The sequence below is a fragment of the Nomascus leucogenys genome, chromosome 18 (genome assembly GCF_006542625.1).
Source record: "Nomascus leucogenys isolate Asia chromosome 18, Asia_NLE_v1, whole genome shotgun sequence".
Lineage (NCBI taxonomy): Eukaryota > Metazoa > Chordata > Mammalia > Primates > Hylobatidae > Nomascus > Nomascus leucogenys.
In genome coordinates this window covers 18,034,194-18,048,639 of record NC_044398.1, presented here as the reverse complement: position 1 = coordinate 18,048,639, position 14,446 = coordinate 18,034,194, and the positions used below count along the sequence as shown (strand labels likewise).

The window sequence follows — 14,446 nt, the reverse complement described above, 5'->3', positions numbered from 1 at the left end:
CAAAACAAAAAACAAAAAAACTAAGATCATGTCATGTCTTTGCTCAGAATGCTCCAGAACTTCTCATCTACCTCAGGGTCAAAATCAAAGTCCTTGCAATGACCTACAAGGACTTTTGTGATCTGCTTACCTCCCTCCTTCCACTTTCACCCCATCTTACCTTTCAACCTCATCTTCTGTTACTTTCTTGCTCACTCCACCCTGGCCACATTGGCTCATCTCTGTGTCTTAAGACAAGCACACTCCCACTCTCAGGGCCACTGCACTTGCTGATTTTTCTGCCTAGAGTAAATTTCTCTCAAACGACCTTGTGGCTCATTCCCCACCTCTCCGCCCCCACAGTCATACATACGCCATTCCTATCTCTTTTTCTTGGTTTTTGTATCTTTCACAGTGTTTATATATACCTATCATATCATATATTTTATTTGTTTATCTTGTTTATTTTCTGTCTTTCCCATCATATAATGTAAATTATCAGTAAATGAACCTAAGCATTTTTGTTCTACTCGGTTCACTGCTGTATCCTCATTGCCTAGAAGAGCGTGTGGTAGAGGAGGCCCTCAATACATATTTATTTATTATAACTAAATGTCTTACTATTAAGTGTCATACTCCAAGAGTATTTTGTTTTACCTTCTATATAAATCTCAGCAGAAGTCGAATCTGTCCCATAGATGTTAGAAGCAAAGCAGGAATAGCGTCCTGTGTCCTCTTCAAAGGCTTCCGCAATGGTCAGTGAGTGCAGATTTCCTGCTTGGACTATGTGAATATCTGGGGAATTTTCAAGCTCCTTGCCTTCACAGTACCACCTGCAGGGAAAAGAATATGGTCTTTGGACATGACTCAAATGCAAGACAATAACATAGACAGCTCCAGATATTCTCTTAAATGAGCTTCATTTAAAGTCAGAACAACAACAACAACAAAACTCCATCACTATAACATTTTTTTTTGTAACAGTGAAAAGAGTTGGCGGTATTCAAACCATATTGACACCACACTCAGGAAATTAGAAAGTAGCTCCAGTTAAGAATGGTACAACTGAGAAAACTAGTGAGAAAGCAGGAACAGCCAAGTACAAAGATCAGGGTCTTTGATGTGGAACTTGGCTTCTCCTAAAATGACTTTCTGATTCCTATCATATGCATTAAGTGCTACATTCGCTTATATGAGAGAATCTAAGAGATAATACAGGTTCGTAAAGTTGAGGACACTAATTTCTTTCTATTAAGTTTCATCTGACCTAACTAAATGAAAATTAGTTTGTTCTGTTACTTGAGCCATCAGAGTAAGGAGGAGGGGTCATATTCTCCCAGGAGTGGCCCAACTCGGCAAATAACCCAAGTTAAATATGTTTCTGTAGGTTATGATATTTTCTTTTAATTCTATATCCTTGAAGTTAGAAATATTTATTACAGCCTAGTTTTCTGGCCAAAGTTTACCAAAAATACTGTATAAAATAATGTTTAAAATGTAGAGGTGCATAATAAGAGAAATGGACATTAAAATTAAATGGAAATTCCATTCTTCACGTAGAAGATTGGCAAAAGTCTAAATGTTTGACCACTCTTACGCATTGCTAGTGTGAATGGCATAAACCCTATGAAAGAAGTCTGCTAATACTGCCAGAATTACAGATGCAAATATCCTTGGACCCAACAATCCCACTTGTGGGAATCTATTATCTGGATCCACTTGTATACATACAAAATGATGAATGTATAGGCTACTCATTCAAACAGCAAAACATTGTAAACCATTCAGGCTTTCATCCTCAGGGGACTGATGCAGCCACACAACAGAACACTATGCTGCTCTAAAAAGAAGATGAGAATGATCACTATGTACTGACATGGAAAGAATCCCAAGATATATAATTGAATTTTAACAGTAAGGTGCAAAATAGTGCATACAGGGTGCTAGCCTTGTATAAGAAATGGGGTTTACGGGTTGCATTATGTTGCCCCGCCATAGATATGTGGAAGTTCTACCCTACCCCTATACTTGTGAATATGACCTTACAGGGGGGCAAGAAATAAGATATGTTCATGTTGTTTGCATTTGCAGAAAGAAAATTGGAAAGAATAAAATGCAAATCATAAGCGGCTATTGGGGCGAAGGGAAACAAGATGGATAAGGACAGATAGGAGTGAGATGGCTCAGTGTACCCTTTTACATTTTTTCATTTTTTGAAATAATAACTATTAATCAACATAATAAAAAGTAATTAAGTGGGAGGTATAATAACTACTAAGTGTCAAAAATTAAGTAGCCTTGGCAGTTGCTAATCTTTACTGCAGTTTAGATCTAACCACTCAATGCTGTAATCCCTGTCTCCCTCCCACCATTTATACAGCAAGATTCTTTTTTCTTTTTTTTTAGACCGAGTCTTGCTCTGTCACCAGGTTGGAGTGCAGTGGTCCGATCTCCACTCACTGCAACCTCTGCCTCCTGGGTTCAAGCAATTCTCCTGCCTCAGCCTCCTGAGTAGCAGGGGCTACAGTTGCACACCACCATGCCCAGCTAATTTTTGTATTTTTAGTAGAGACAGGGTTTCACCATGTTGACCAGAATGGTCTTGATCTCTTGACCTTGTGATCCACCCGCCTTGGCCTCCCAAAGTGCTGGGATTACAGGCATGAGCCACCGCGCCTGGCCCTTTTTTTGTGCGGAGTTGGGGGAAGGGTCTCACTCTGTTGCCCTGGAGTGCAGTGGCATGATCACGGCTCACTCCAGCCTCAACCTCCCTGGGCTCAGGTGATCCTCCCACCTCAGCCTCCCAAATAGCTGGGACCACCGGCACGTGCTGCCACACCTGGCTAATTTTTGTATTTTTAGTAGTTACGGATTTTGCTATGTTGCCCAGGCTGGTCTTGAACTCCTGGGCTCAAGCGATTCATCTGCCTTGGCCTTCCAAAGTGCTGGGATTACAGGAATGAGCCACCACACACATCCTATAAGGCAAGATTCTAAAGCACACTGAAGAAAACTCACCTGTTTACTTCCCAACAGTCAAGCTATTCTTTATTATTCCATAAATATGTCATGGTCACCCCCCCCAACATTCAAGTCTCTGCCCATGTTTTTTCTCTCTGAGATTCTCTTTTTCTGCCTTTGAGCTACTACAAATATAAGTCATCCATCAAAATTTGGCTCAGATATTACCTCCTCCACAAAGCTATATTTTACCATCAATTCTGAATGATTGTTACGTTTTCTAACTTCACCTAAAAAAAAAAACCTATACTATGTCATGCAAATAGTTGATTATACACTATTTTATTATTTTCTATTTTGAAAATGTGTCTTGCCTCACCAGTTTCCTAGGCTGTAAATTTTTTGAAGGTAAGGACAGTGTCTTGGATGCTCTTGTAAGCATCCACAGTGCCTACCACAGTTTTCTATATACTCTCTCCTTTGGCCATCTTATCTCATCCTATAGTTTCAATTATTACCTCTATTTGGGACAACATCCAAATTTGCCTTTCCAGCTCTGATTTCTGGACCCCATCTCCCATCACTCTTACCTTCAATATGTTCCAACCACATTGGTCTTTGGATTCTGTGAACACATAAGCTTTTCCCCACTTTGGAATTTTGGTACTTCCTGAAACCCTCCTCCTCCAGATCTTTACAAAGATAGGTCCTTCTCATGAGTCAGATCTCAGCTCAAATGTCGCCTTCTAAGAGAAGCCCTCCCTGACCCTCTTCCCAATATAGCCCCCTGATCCTCAGTCATTCCAGCAGATTACCCTCTTTTCTTATCTTCATAGCATTTGTTACTATCTGAAATTGTCTTACATACTTGTTTATTTTATTGTGGTTTGCTCCCTTCACTAGACTGCAAAGTGCATGAGAGGACTGTATTGGTCTTATTCACCACTACAATGCCAGCACCTACAAGAGTGCCCTGGCACATGGTAGGTACTCAGAAAATAAGTGTTTGATGGGTTTGTTGAAAGACTGAATGATGGAAAAAATTCATAGTTAATATTTTCTAAGTATTTGTTATTTGCTTCATCAAGTTCCATGGCAACCTTTGATTTCTGTTGTGGCAGCAGCAGAACATAGAGCTGCTGAAATGGGTTCATAAATCTCCCAAAGCATAAAACTACCAAGACCACAAGGAGCTTGTACAAACAAATCCTCAGAGCATGTGCAGTTCCAAATTCAAATACTGGATGTCCGATTAAACATGACATACGGAGCACATATGTTTATCTTTACTCCCCTCCTGAAATGCCCCTAAAATGAGAATAAAAGAATTTTTTAAAGGTACAAAACCATAAGGACAAAAAGAATGGAAGGGGAGACAATAGCAGACCTAAGACTTCAAAACTCTTGGAAGGTGGAAAGCAGGTTGAGGAGCCAGGAGATTTGAGAAATGTGGAAACCAAGTGCCCGCTTGGGGATATTAGTCAAAGAAGAAGCCAATTTGTGTAGCAGAACCCCAGAAAGTTTTGGGATTTGGAGACACAAGGTTGCTGACAATGGGGGAAGAGATACAGAGCTTAAAACAGGGAAGTTGGTTACGAGCTTGGAACATGAGCTTTTAGATCTCCCCACTAGGTCACCTCTCCTCTTCTGAGCCGTTAGCGAATGTCCCAGAATGAAGGCTGAGTTGCAGACTGAGCCAGCAGCTGCTCCATGTTGGAGCAGGAGGAAGAAGGGCTTCTAAAGGGATTTCTCTAGGGAAAAACATGGGCCTTATGGATCACCTAAGACTGCATGGAAGAGAATATTTAGGAGAAGTTACACAAATCTGTTGGAGAATTAAGACAAATTTGCAATAGAAACACAGAACTAAGCATGTAAAAAAAATGGTGTCATCAACTTTAAGATCAAAATAAAGAGTTGTACAAGCAAAGAAGCGTTCACTTTACCCTACCAGGCTTGGTAGTGAACAATACTTAGGCAGTAACAGGAAAGTAAGCAGTTTTCTAAACCACAGTGTGATGATTATAATGAAGTGATAAAGAAAGGAGCAAGGGGAATGCTAGTTTAAGGGGTGCTAACCCTTCATCTTGCAGAATAGGAAGTCAGCAGAAACAGCTAACATCAGCAAACCAAGCAATAGCAGTAGAAGCATATCACAGTGGTTCTGGTTTTTTTGTTTGTTTGTTTGTTTGTTTGTTTGTTTTGAGACGGAGTCTCGCTCTGTCGCCCAGGCTGGGGTGCAGTGGCGCAATCTCGGCTCACTGCAAGCTCCGCCTCCCGGGTTCACGCCATTCTCCTGCCTCAGCCTCTCCGAGTAGCTGGGACTACAGGCGCCCGCCACCACGCCCGGCTAATTTTTTTTTTGTATTTTTAGTAGAGACGGGGTTTCACCGTGGTCTCGATCTCCTGACATCGTGATCCGCCCGCCTCGGCCTCCCAAAGTGCTGGGATCACAGTGGTTCTGAAAGTGTAGTTCACTTTCTGTGAAGACAGAACTGTTTTTATATAATACAAAGATATTATTTGCCTTTTCACTGTATTGACATTTACACTGATGGTGCCAAAGCTACAGTGGGTCTAATTGCTGGTGCTTTAGCAACACAAATTAAAGCACTGTTGCAAAATTGATTAGTGGTTATTGCATTTACCACCACTCTTGCAATTAAAAAAAAAAAAGAAACAAGAAAGAAAAAGAAGCTGGGCACGGTGGTTCATGCCTGTAATCCTAGCACTTTAGGAGGCTGAGGCGGGTGGATCACTTGAGGTCAGGAGTTCAAGACCAGCCTGACCAACATGGAGAAAACCCAACTCTACTAAAAATACAAAAATTAGTGGGCATGGTGATGCACACCTGTAATCCCAGCTACTCAGGAGACTGAGGAAGGAGAATTGCTTGAACCCAGGAGGCAGAGGTTGCAATGAGCCAAAATCGCAGCACTGCACTCCAGCCTGCACGACGTGAGTGAGACTCCATCTCAAAAAAAAAAAAAGAAGAAAGAAAAAAGAAAAAGAAAAAGAAAAATTCCGTTTCACAAAAAATGTCCTTGATGAAGCAATAAAAATCATTACTTTTATTAATCTCCACCTTGAGTCCATGTGTTCTTAATATTTGGGTGGTAAAATGAGAAGTATTAATAGCATAAGTACTAATAGCATAAAAATCTGCTGCATATGGAAGAACACTTGCGTGATGTTTACATTAAGGGTTGAACTAGCTGCTTAATGCATGAAACAATATTTTAACTTGAAAGAACAAATGATAGACAAATTATGGTTATTCAAACTTGGGTATTCAGCAGACATTTTCTCAAAAATGAAGGAAATAAACCTGACGTTTCAAGTAAAAAAAAAAAAAAAACCTGACAGCATTTGTTGGAATGAAAAAATTTGAGGTTTCAAGGGAAAATTAGAAGTTTGGAAAACTTGTATCCTCCACGGTAAGTTTATGGTTTTCCAACACTTAAATTTTTTTAATGAAATAAGTGATGATATTAACAAATGTGATTTTAAACTATTGTATAATAAAATGTATCACCTTTTGGAAGATCTGCATTACTAATTTTCCTGATGACCAATACGTGATATTATCCATTCAAAGTTCAAGACAGACCAGTAGGTTTCAGTATAGCAGAGCACAAAAGTTTATTGGTGTGGTTTCAGATTTCACATTGCAACGAATCTTTCAGAAACGACTGCTAGTTAATTTTAATATGGTATCAAATAAGAATAGCCACAATTTCCTGAACAGACTATTAAAATACTCCTCCTGTTTCTGACTACATAACTGTGTAAGGTTGGATTTTTTAAAATTTACTTCAACACAAACAACATAATACAACAAACTGGATGCAGAAGCCAATGTGAGGATCCAGCTGTCTTCCATTAAGCCATATATTAAAGAGATATGCAAACAATGAAAAACAATGCTACTCCTCTCACTAAATGGTTTTTTGTTCATTTTGCAAAATGCAGTTATTTTTTATAAATTTTTTGTTAACATGTTTATTATTACTATTTAAAAATGAATAAACAATATTTAAAATCTTTTTCAGTTTTAAATTCTAATACGATAAATAAATAAAATATTACAACTCACATAAAACCTCCTTTGGGCCTCACTGATTTTTAAAATTGTAAAGGGATCCTGAGAACAAAAAGTTTGAACCACTGGCATGTTATTTAGAAGCTAGAGGTAAATAAACAGAAAATTGCAAAAAAGAGTTGAAAATGGTCTGTTCTTTAATAACATTTGGCTTTTAAAGCAATGTAACTCTATTAATTTGATAAAACAAATATCAATAGCTATTTCAAAACTAATACTTTCCATTATACAAACATTATAGGATTATCTAAATTATTTAGAGCACATTTCTCGTCCTTACCAAAATAAGAGTGGAAACATCTATGAGCAATTGGATAGCCAGAAGGAGATAAGTGGAATGATTCAAATGCCCAAACTCTCTGTCAGAAGTGTTTTTGTCCTTACTCAGATGGCCAGGATGGCCTCAGCAGGCCTAAAAAGCAATCGGTAACCGTCACTCTGACTTTAACAGCATGACCCACTTAGAAATTAGGCAGGGATCAGGCTGGCTTCTGAAAAGGTATTAAATTTACCCTGCTATGCTGAAGACTTTTGAGGGTCAGGGGAAACCATACTCTCAAACCTCCATCCATGTTAGGGAACGCTTTCATAGAAATGCCCTGACCGGTGGCATGTTTTTAGAACGCCAAATCCTCATGACACTTACAGAATGGCAGTAGGTGCCAGGCATGATTCATGGCTCAATAGAAATGAGTCAATGATCGGGATAAATAGGGCAGGTCCAGATGGTTAAAGAAAAGGACCCACCTTTCATGCACAAGGATGGCTTGCCAGATCTGCTCATTTGGCTAGCTAGCAAGCCTGGGAAGAAAAAAGGAAGACACTGAAGGGACACATTTTTCAGATGTAACTGGACTTTTGGCTGTGTATCACCATTCTGCTGTGAGGTTACTATTTCTTCTAAAATATGGCTTGGATAAATATTATGACTCATTGTTTTAGCACATTAACAACTTCTAAACATAATTTGAATGTGTTATTCTGACTCACCAGTAATAACGCTTGTTAAAAGAATGATTACTCAGAGTCTTTCTTTAACCATGCCCCAGCCCTTCCAAAGTCCCTATCCCAACTTCTGTTATTCCCTCTCCTAACACCCTGTTCTTTTCCTTTCCAGAACCTTTATATATTTTATAATTATATATTTATTTGTAGGTTTATTTGTTTTAATGTCTCTCTTCCTTACTGGACAATAAACACAAGGGCAGAAATTATCTCGTTTGTTTTGTTTACCTCTGTCTATCTCACACCCAGCACAGTGTATGGTACATTTTAGCTGCTCAAAACATATTTGTTGTATGAATGTTAACTGAATAACTCAACTAGGGTCATTATAGCCTCAAGTTTTTTTCATTTTTCATTTTTTCAAGAAGGCTTGGGCACCAGAAAAGGACTTTCCTTTAATTGTCTTTGCCCAGCTTCATTTAACAATGCTTGATCTCTTGAGTGAAGAATGTGGGGCCTAAAACACAGCCAAAAAGTAGTATATTTACTTACTCACATTTTCAGCTCTTTCCAAGTGTCAGAGTAACTCTTCTTCATATACAGGGTGCAACTGGAGTATATTGGACAGTAAGATAATAATAAAAGTTGTCTAATAAAGTTATGTTGAATTTTGTGACAAAATTTGTATGTCCTGTTTGACTGCTACTGAGTTAGTAAACTTAAGTCTTCATGTCCATGTTCCACTCATGGGAGGGTAGAAGTGTAAGTGGGAGGATATGTCTATGTTTTAAGTGTTATTAAAATTTACTGAGTTCTGGTTGGGCACGGTGGCTCACGCCTGTAATCCCAGCACTTTGGGAGGCTGAGGCAGGTGGATCACTTGAGGTCAGGAGTTCGAGACCAGCCTGGCCAACATAGTGAAACCTCCATCTCTACTAAAAATACAAAAATTAGCCAGGCATGGTAGCGCGTGCCTGTAATCCCAGCTACTCAGGAGGCTGAGGCATGAGAATCGCTTGAACCCAGGAGACAAAGGTTGCAGTGAGCCAAGATCATGGCACGGTACTCCAGCCTAGGTGAAGAAGTGAGACCTGTCTCAAAAATAATAATAAAATAAAATAAAATAAAATAATTTATTGAGTTCTTCCAGGCAGAAACTTCTTGGTAACTTAAGAAAAGCATAAGTAGGTAGTGGCTAATACCAAGACATCAATACTACCCCTTACCACATATCCTATTTTAGATATAACAAAAGAGAGGAAGAATAAATGTGAAGATGAAAACAGTTCCTAAAATGGTTTTTTTAAACATTAAATTACTTTGAGGAGGGGTGACTAGAAAGTTTTTATTGTCTCCTCTAGAAATCCTTCTTTTTCTTTGTCTTATAGTACTTATTACTAAATTGCTACATAATTTACTTATTTATTAAATATAATATTTATCTGTTCTCCTTCACCTCATCTAGAATGTAATATGGCAGGAAACTTTGCTTTATTTACTGATGAATTCCAAGTATCTGGAATAGTCCCTGATAGTAGTGAGATTAGTAGGGAGTGCTGAATGAATTGTTATTGAATGAATGAACAAATGAACATCTTGAATTTTTTAGTCTTGTTGTTATTGTTAATTCAATGTACTTGAATTTTTGCATGTTACAGATTTTGAAGAATGATTTCTTCCCTTCTGTTTGCTATGTTAACTCTTTCTTTTAGAGTAAGTTCTTCTATTTGTTCAATTTAGAGCCTCTCATGGTGTTGACTTCTTAGCTTTTTGAAAATCTTGCTTTTTTGTGGAGGTTGGCTCTGATTATAGGGGGATATGTTTGGTAATTGCTGGGAAGGAGCAGACTGTAATTTCAGGTAGGCATGTACTGTGTACCACTAGCTCCTCAGTCCTCCTGGCTGTCTGGGATGCTGCCCTGCTTGTCCAGCACACATTGGCTGCTCTGGCTTCCGTATAAATTGGCAGTGCTTGTGGCTCAGCCCAAGCAGGGGAATCAGGAGGCACTGACCTACACAGCTGCTCTGAATGTAACTCCCAGATTAATCACCCTGACTGCCCTGGGCCCCCTCTCGTTTATTGTATCTTTTGCCCCTGAGCCTGGAGCATGTCCAGAGAGTTCCTTACGCTGCAACAGTCTTCTCTGGGATACAATTTGGGCTTTGGGTTCTCTTGTCAATCAGGTTCTATCTGCTTAGAGGCAGATTTACCATGAAACCAATGAAGCTTCAGGGTTCTTCACCTACATGGCTCCCTTCCAAAGCCCTGTACCCAACTGCATATTTACAATTTGAATTATTTATCTTAAAGGGGACTTCCCAAACTGTGTACACTTCAGGACCCACAAAACTTGACTCTCTTCCATCTATATGCTTTCTACCTTTGAGAAATTTGTTAAAATTTCAGGTCTATAGGCCGGGCACGGTGGCTCACGCCTGTAATCCCAGCACTTTGGGAGGCTGAGGCAAGTGGATTACGTGAGGTCAGGAGTTCGAGACTAGCCTGGCCAATATGGCAGAACCCATCTCTACTAAAAATACAAAAATTAGCTGGGCATGATGGCAGGTACCTGTAATCCCAGCTACTATGGAGGCTGAGGCAGGAGAATTGCTTGAACCAAGAAGGTAGTGGTTACAGTGAGCCGAGATCATGCCACTGCACTCCAGCCTGGGTGACAGAGCAAGCCTCCATCTCAAAAAAAAAAAAAAAAAAAAAAAAAAAAATTGAGGTCTACACATGGCATTCTATACGGTTTTCCAGTTAGGTTTTGGGGTGTTGGAAGAGAAGATCGGCCCATGTGCTCAGTCTACCACTTTGGGATGATGATGCCCTTTTCACTGCTAAACTACTTCTAATTTGCCTTTGGTGCCCATCACCCTCTCAAACTGCTCTTACTGAGGTCATTACGGCCTCCATGTTATTAAATCAAATGATACTTTTCAGTTTTCATCTTATTTGATCTCTAATTAGTATTCACTGTAGTCAACTACTTAATCTCTCTTGAAGCAACTCTTCTTTTTTATGACTGCCTTATATCCCCCCTACCATTTGGGATGTTCCTTGCCAATTTCCTTTAGGGGATTTTTGTCATCTACCCAAACTTTAAATCTTGGCATTCCTTTGCAGTATGGTCTGGACAGGAGTGATACTTGAAGTAATTAACTGCTGATTCAGAATGGATGCCACTACCAATCAGAAAGATGTAAACCATAACCAGCCTCAAGGGCTATACCAGTTGTACTAATTAAATATCACACTTGGGGCTTGGGGCCAATTATCTTCTGACAAAAATATGAGAAAGAAAATTGAGGCCAATTTTGTACTTGAACAAAAATGCAAAATCCTTTTAAAAATTAGCAAACCAAATCTTGAAATATATAAAAAGATAGTGGATTATGACAAAATTGTGTTTATCCAAAGAATTCAAGATTGGTTTAACATTATAAAATCAATATTCTTTACCATACTAACAGAGTAAAGGGGAAAAACACATGATAAGCTCAATAAATGCAGAAAAAGTGCTTGAAAAAATTCAACATCCATTCATGATTTTAAAAAATCTTAGTATTTTAGACATCAGAACTTACAACAAAATCCTACATAATATGTTATTATGGAGCTAGAAAGCATTCTCTTCAAGATCAGAAATAAGACTAGAGCATGTATTGAACAGAAAAAGAGACTTCTGTTCAACATTGTACCAAAGGATTTAGCCAGCTCAAAACAGCAAAAATAATGAAATATGAAATAGAGGATTATAAAGGAAGAACACACCCAAAAATCTATGGATAGATTTCCATAAATTTAGCGGTTGTTGAATGAGGAGAAGTCCTCCAAAGGAGAATTGTTTCATGAATTTAACAAGGTTATAGAAGTTGATTGTATTTCTATTACATAATAAACATAGAAAGTAATTTTTAACAATGATACCATTAATAATAGCATTTAAAAAAGCATTAAAAATGAGATGCCTATGAATAAAGCTAACCAAGGATTTGGAAGACCCAGAGAAAAGCTTACAAATCTTTTTTGAAAGAAATTAAAGAATACCACCTATGAAAGCTGGCATAGTGGCTCACACCTGTAGTCCCTGCTACTCAGGACAACCAGGCAGGAGGATCACCTGAACCTGGGAGTTCAAGATTGCAGTAAGCTATCATTGTGCCACTGCACTCCATCCTGGGTGACAGAAATTAAAGAATACCTTTGAAAATGGAGAAATATGCCATGTCCTTGACTATGAAAGCTCAGTATTTTAAAGATGTCAAATTCCCCTAAATTGATATACAGATTCAATGCAATTACAAAAATCTTATTAGTTTTTTTTTTTTTTTTTGAGACACAGTCTCGATCTGTTGCCCAGGTTGGAATGCACTGACATGATCTCGGCTCACTGCAACCCCCATCTCCTGAGTTCAAGCGATTCTCCTGCCTCAGCCTCCCAAGTAGCTGAGACTGCAGGCGCCTGCCACTACGCTCTGCTAATTTTTGTATTTTTAGTAGAGACGGGGTTTCACCATGTTGGCCAGGCTGGTCTCAAACTCCTGACCTCAAATGATCTGCCCACCTTGGCCTCCCAAAGTGCTGCGATTACAGGCGTGAGCCCCCACGCCCGGCCTAGATTTTAAAACTTGCTAAGAGGATTCCAAAATTTATATTATAGGGCAAAAGAGCAAGAAAGGCCGAAAATCCCTAAAATGAAAAATTTGGAAACCAAGAGCTGTGAAAAGCCTACTATAACGAGATAAAGAAATCACAGGAAAATAAGAGAAAGCCTATATGTTTATGGAATTTCAATTTATGATGAGCTGACACTATAGATCAGTGGCGAAAAGATGTACTTTTCCATCAACTGGTGCTAGAATAATTGGCTATCCAATCTTAAAAAATGAAATGGGTTCCCGGCTTTACATCATACACAAAAATCAACTTTAAGTGGATTAAAAACTTAAATGTGAAAGACAAAATTACAAAATTTTTAGAAGACAAAATACAAGAATACCTTTATGACTTTGAGGTTAGGAAGAATTTCTTAAACTAGATGCAAACTACAAAAACCAAAATCATAAAGGAAAAAATTAATTAATTTGGAGCTAAAGTTAAGAATATCTACCTATCTAAAGATAAACTAAAATAAAATAAAAATAAAAAGAGAAAATAGAAAGATAAATGAAACCAGAAGAGGATATTTTCATAACGTGTTGTATGACTAGTATCCAGGATATTGTTTTTCTTTTTTTTTTTGAGAGGGAGTTTCACTCTTGTCACCCAGGCTGGAGCGCAATGGCACGATCTCGGCTCACTGTAACCTCCACCTCCCGGGTTCAAGCAATTCTCCTGCCTCAGCCTCCCGAGTAGCTGGGATTACAGGTGCCCGCCACCACGACTGGCTAATTTTTGTATTTTTAGTAGAGACGGGGTTTCACCATGTTGGCCAGGCTAGTCTTGAACTCCTGACCTCAGGTGATCTGCCTGCCTCGGCCTCCCAAAGTGCTGGGATTACAGGCGTGAGCCACCAAGCCCGGTCTATCCAGGATATTTTAAAAGTTTTATAAATCAATAAGAAAAGAACAAACAATCCAATAGAAAAACGGGTGAAAGATGTAAACAGGCCCTTCATAAAATATGAGCCCTGAAAGATCAATAAACAAAAAAATTTCAACCTCATTTATAACTGTGGAAATGAAAATTAAAACCACTTGAGATAATACTTCATACCCATCAGACTGGCAAAAATGTAAAAGTCTGGTACAGGTTGAGCATCCCAAATCCAAAAATATGTAATCCAAAATGCTATAAAAATTTAAAACTTTCTGAGTGCTGACAATACTCAAAGGAAATGTTTATTAGAGCCAATCTCATCTGAGATTTGAAATTCTCAGATCTGGGACGCTCAACCAGTAAGTATAATGCAATATTCCGAAATCCAATAAAAATTGAAGTTTGAAACACTTCTGGTCTCAAACAATAATATCAATATTGTCAATGATGTAGAACAACCAAAACTCTTACACAATGTTGGTGGGAATGTAAATCAAAACAATTCCTTTAGAAAACAATTTGGTATTATCATAAAGTTGAAGTCATACATAATCTGCCAGCAATTTTATGCCCAACACACTCATTCATCAGGAAAAACTTGTGTACCATATTAGAACATTTGTAATGACATTGTTCATATTAGGAAAAAACCTGTAAACAACCCAAATGTACATCAATAGTATATTATTCTAGCCGTACAGTAAAATACTGCATAGCAATGAAAACAAGTGATTTAGAGTTGTGTGTAACATGGATATACTTTTTAAAGAAAAAAATTCAAGTAGTAGAAGAAAATAGACACTCTGATTTCACTTGTATCAGTTTTAAAACATGTAAAAGTTACTAATATTATTTTAAAAAATCTTTTCATTATGAAAACCTTCAAACATACATATTGAGACTAGAACAATGTACCCC

General features: G+C 38.3%; 1 protein-coding gene across 3 annotated transcripts in view; it reads right to left on the bottom strand.

The window, feature by feature from the left end:
- The window catches only part of MYPN (myopalladin), a 106,203-nt gene that overhangs the window by 68,202 nt on the left and 23,555 nt on the right, over nt 1-14,446 (bottom strand). For 2 of the 3 annotated variants that reach the window (XM_003258210.3, XM_003258209.2), the window contains one exon: nt 637-812. In XM_003258210.3, the coding sequence (XP_003258258.2) occupies nt 637-812 (176 nt within the window). Of the gene's footprint in view, nt 1-636; nt 813-7,322; nt 7,455-7,789; nt 7,844-8,543; nt 8,598-14,446 lie in introns of all 3 variants that reach the window. The other variant, XM_004091108.2, reaches the window with a different exon arrangement.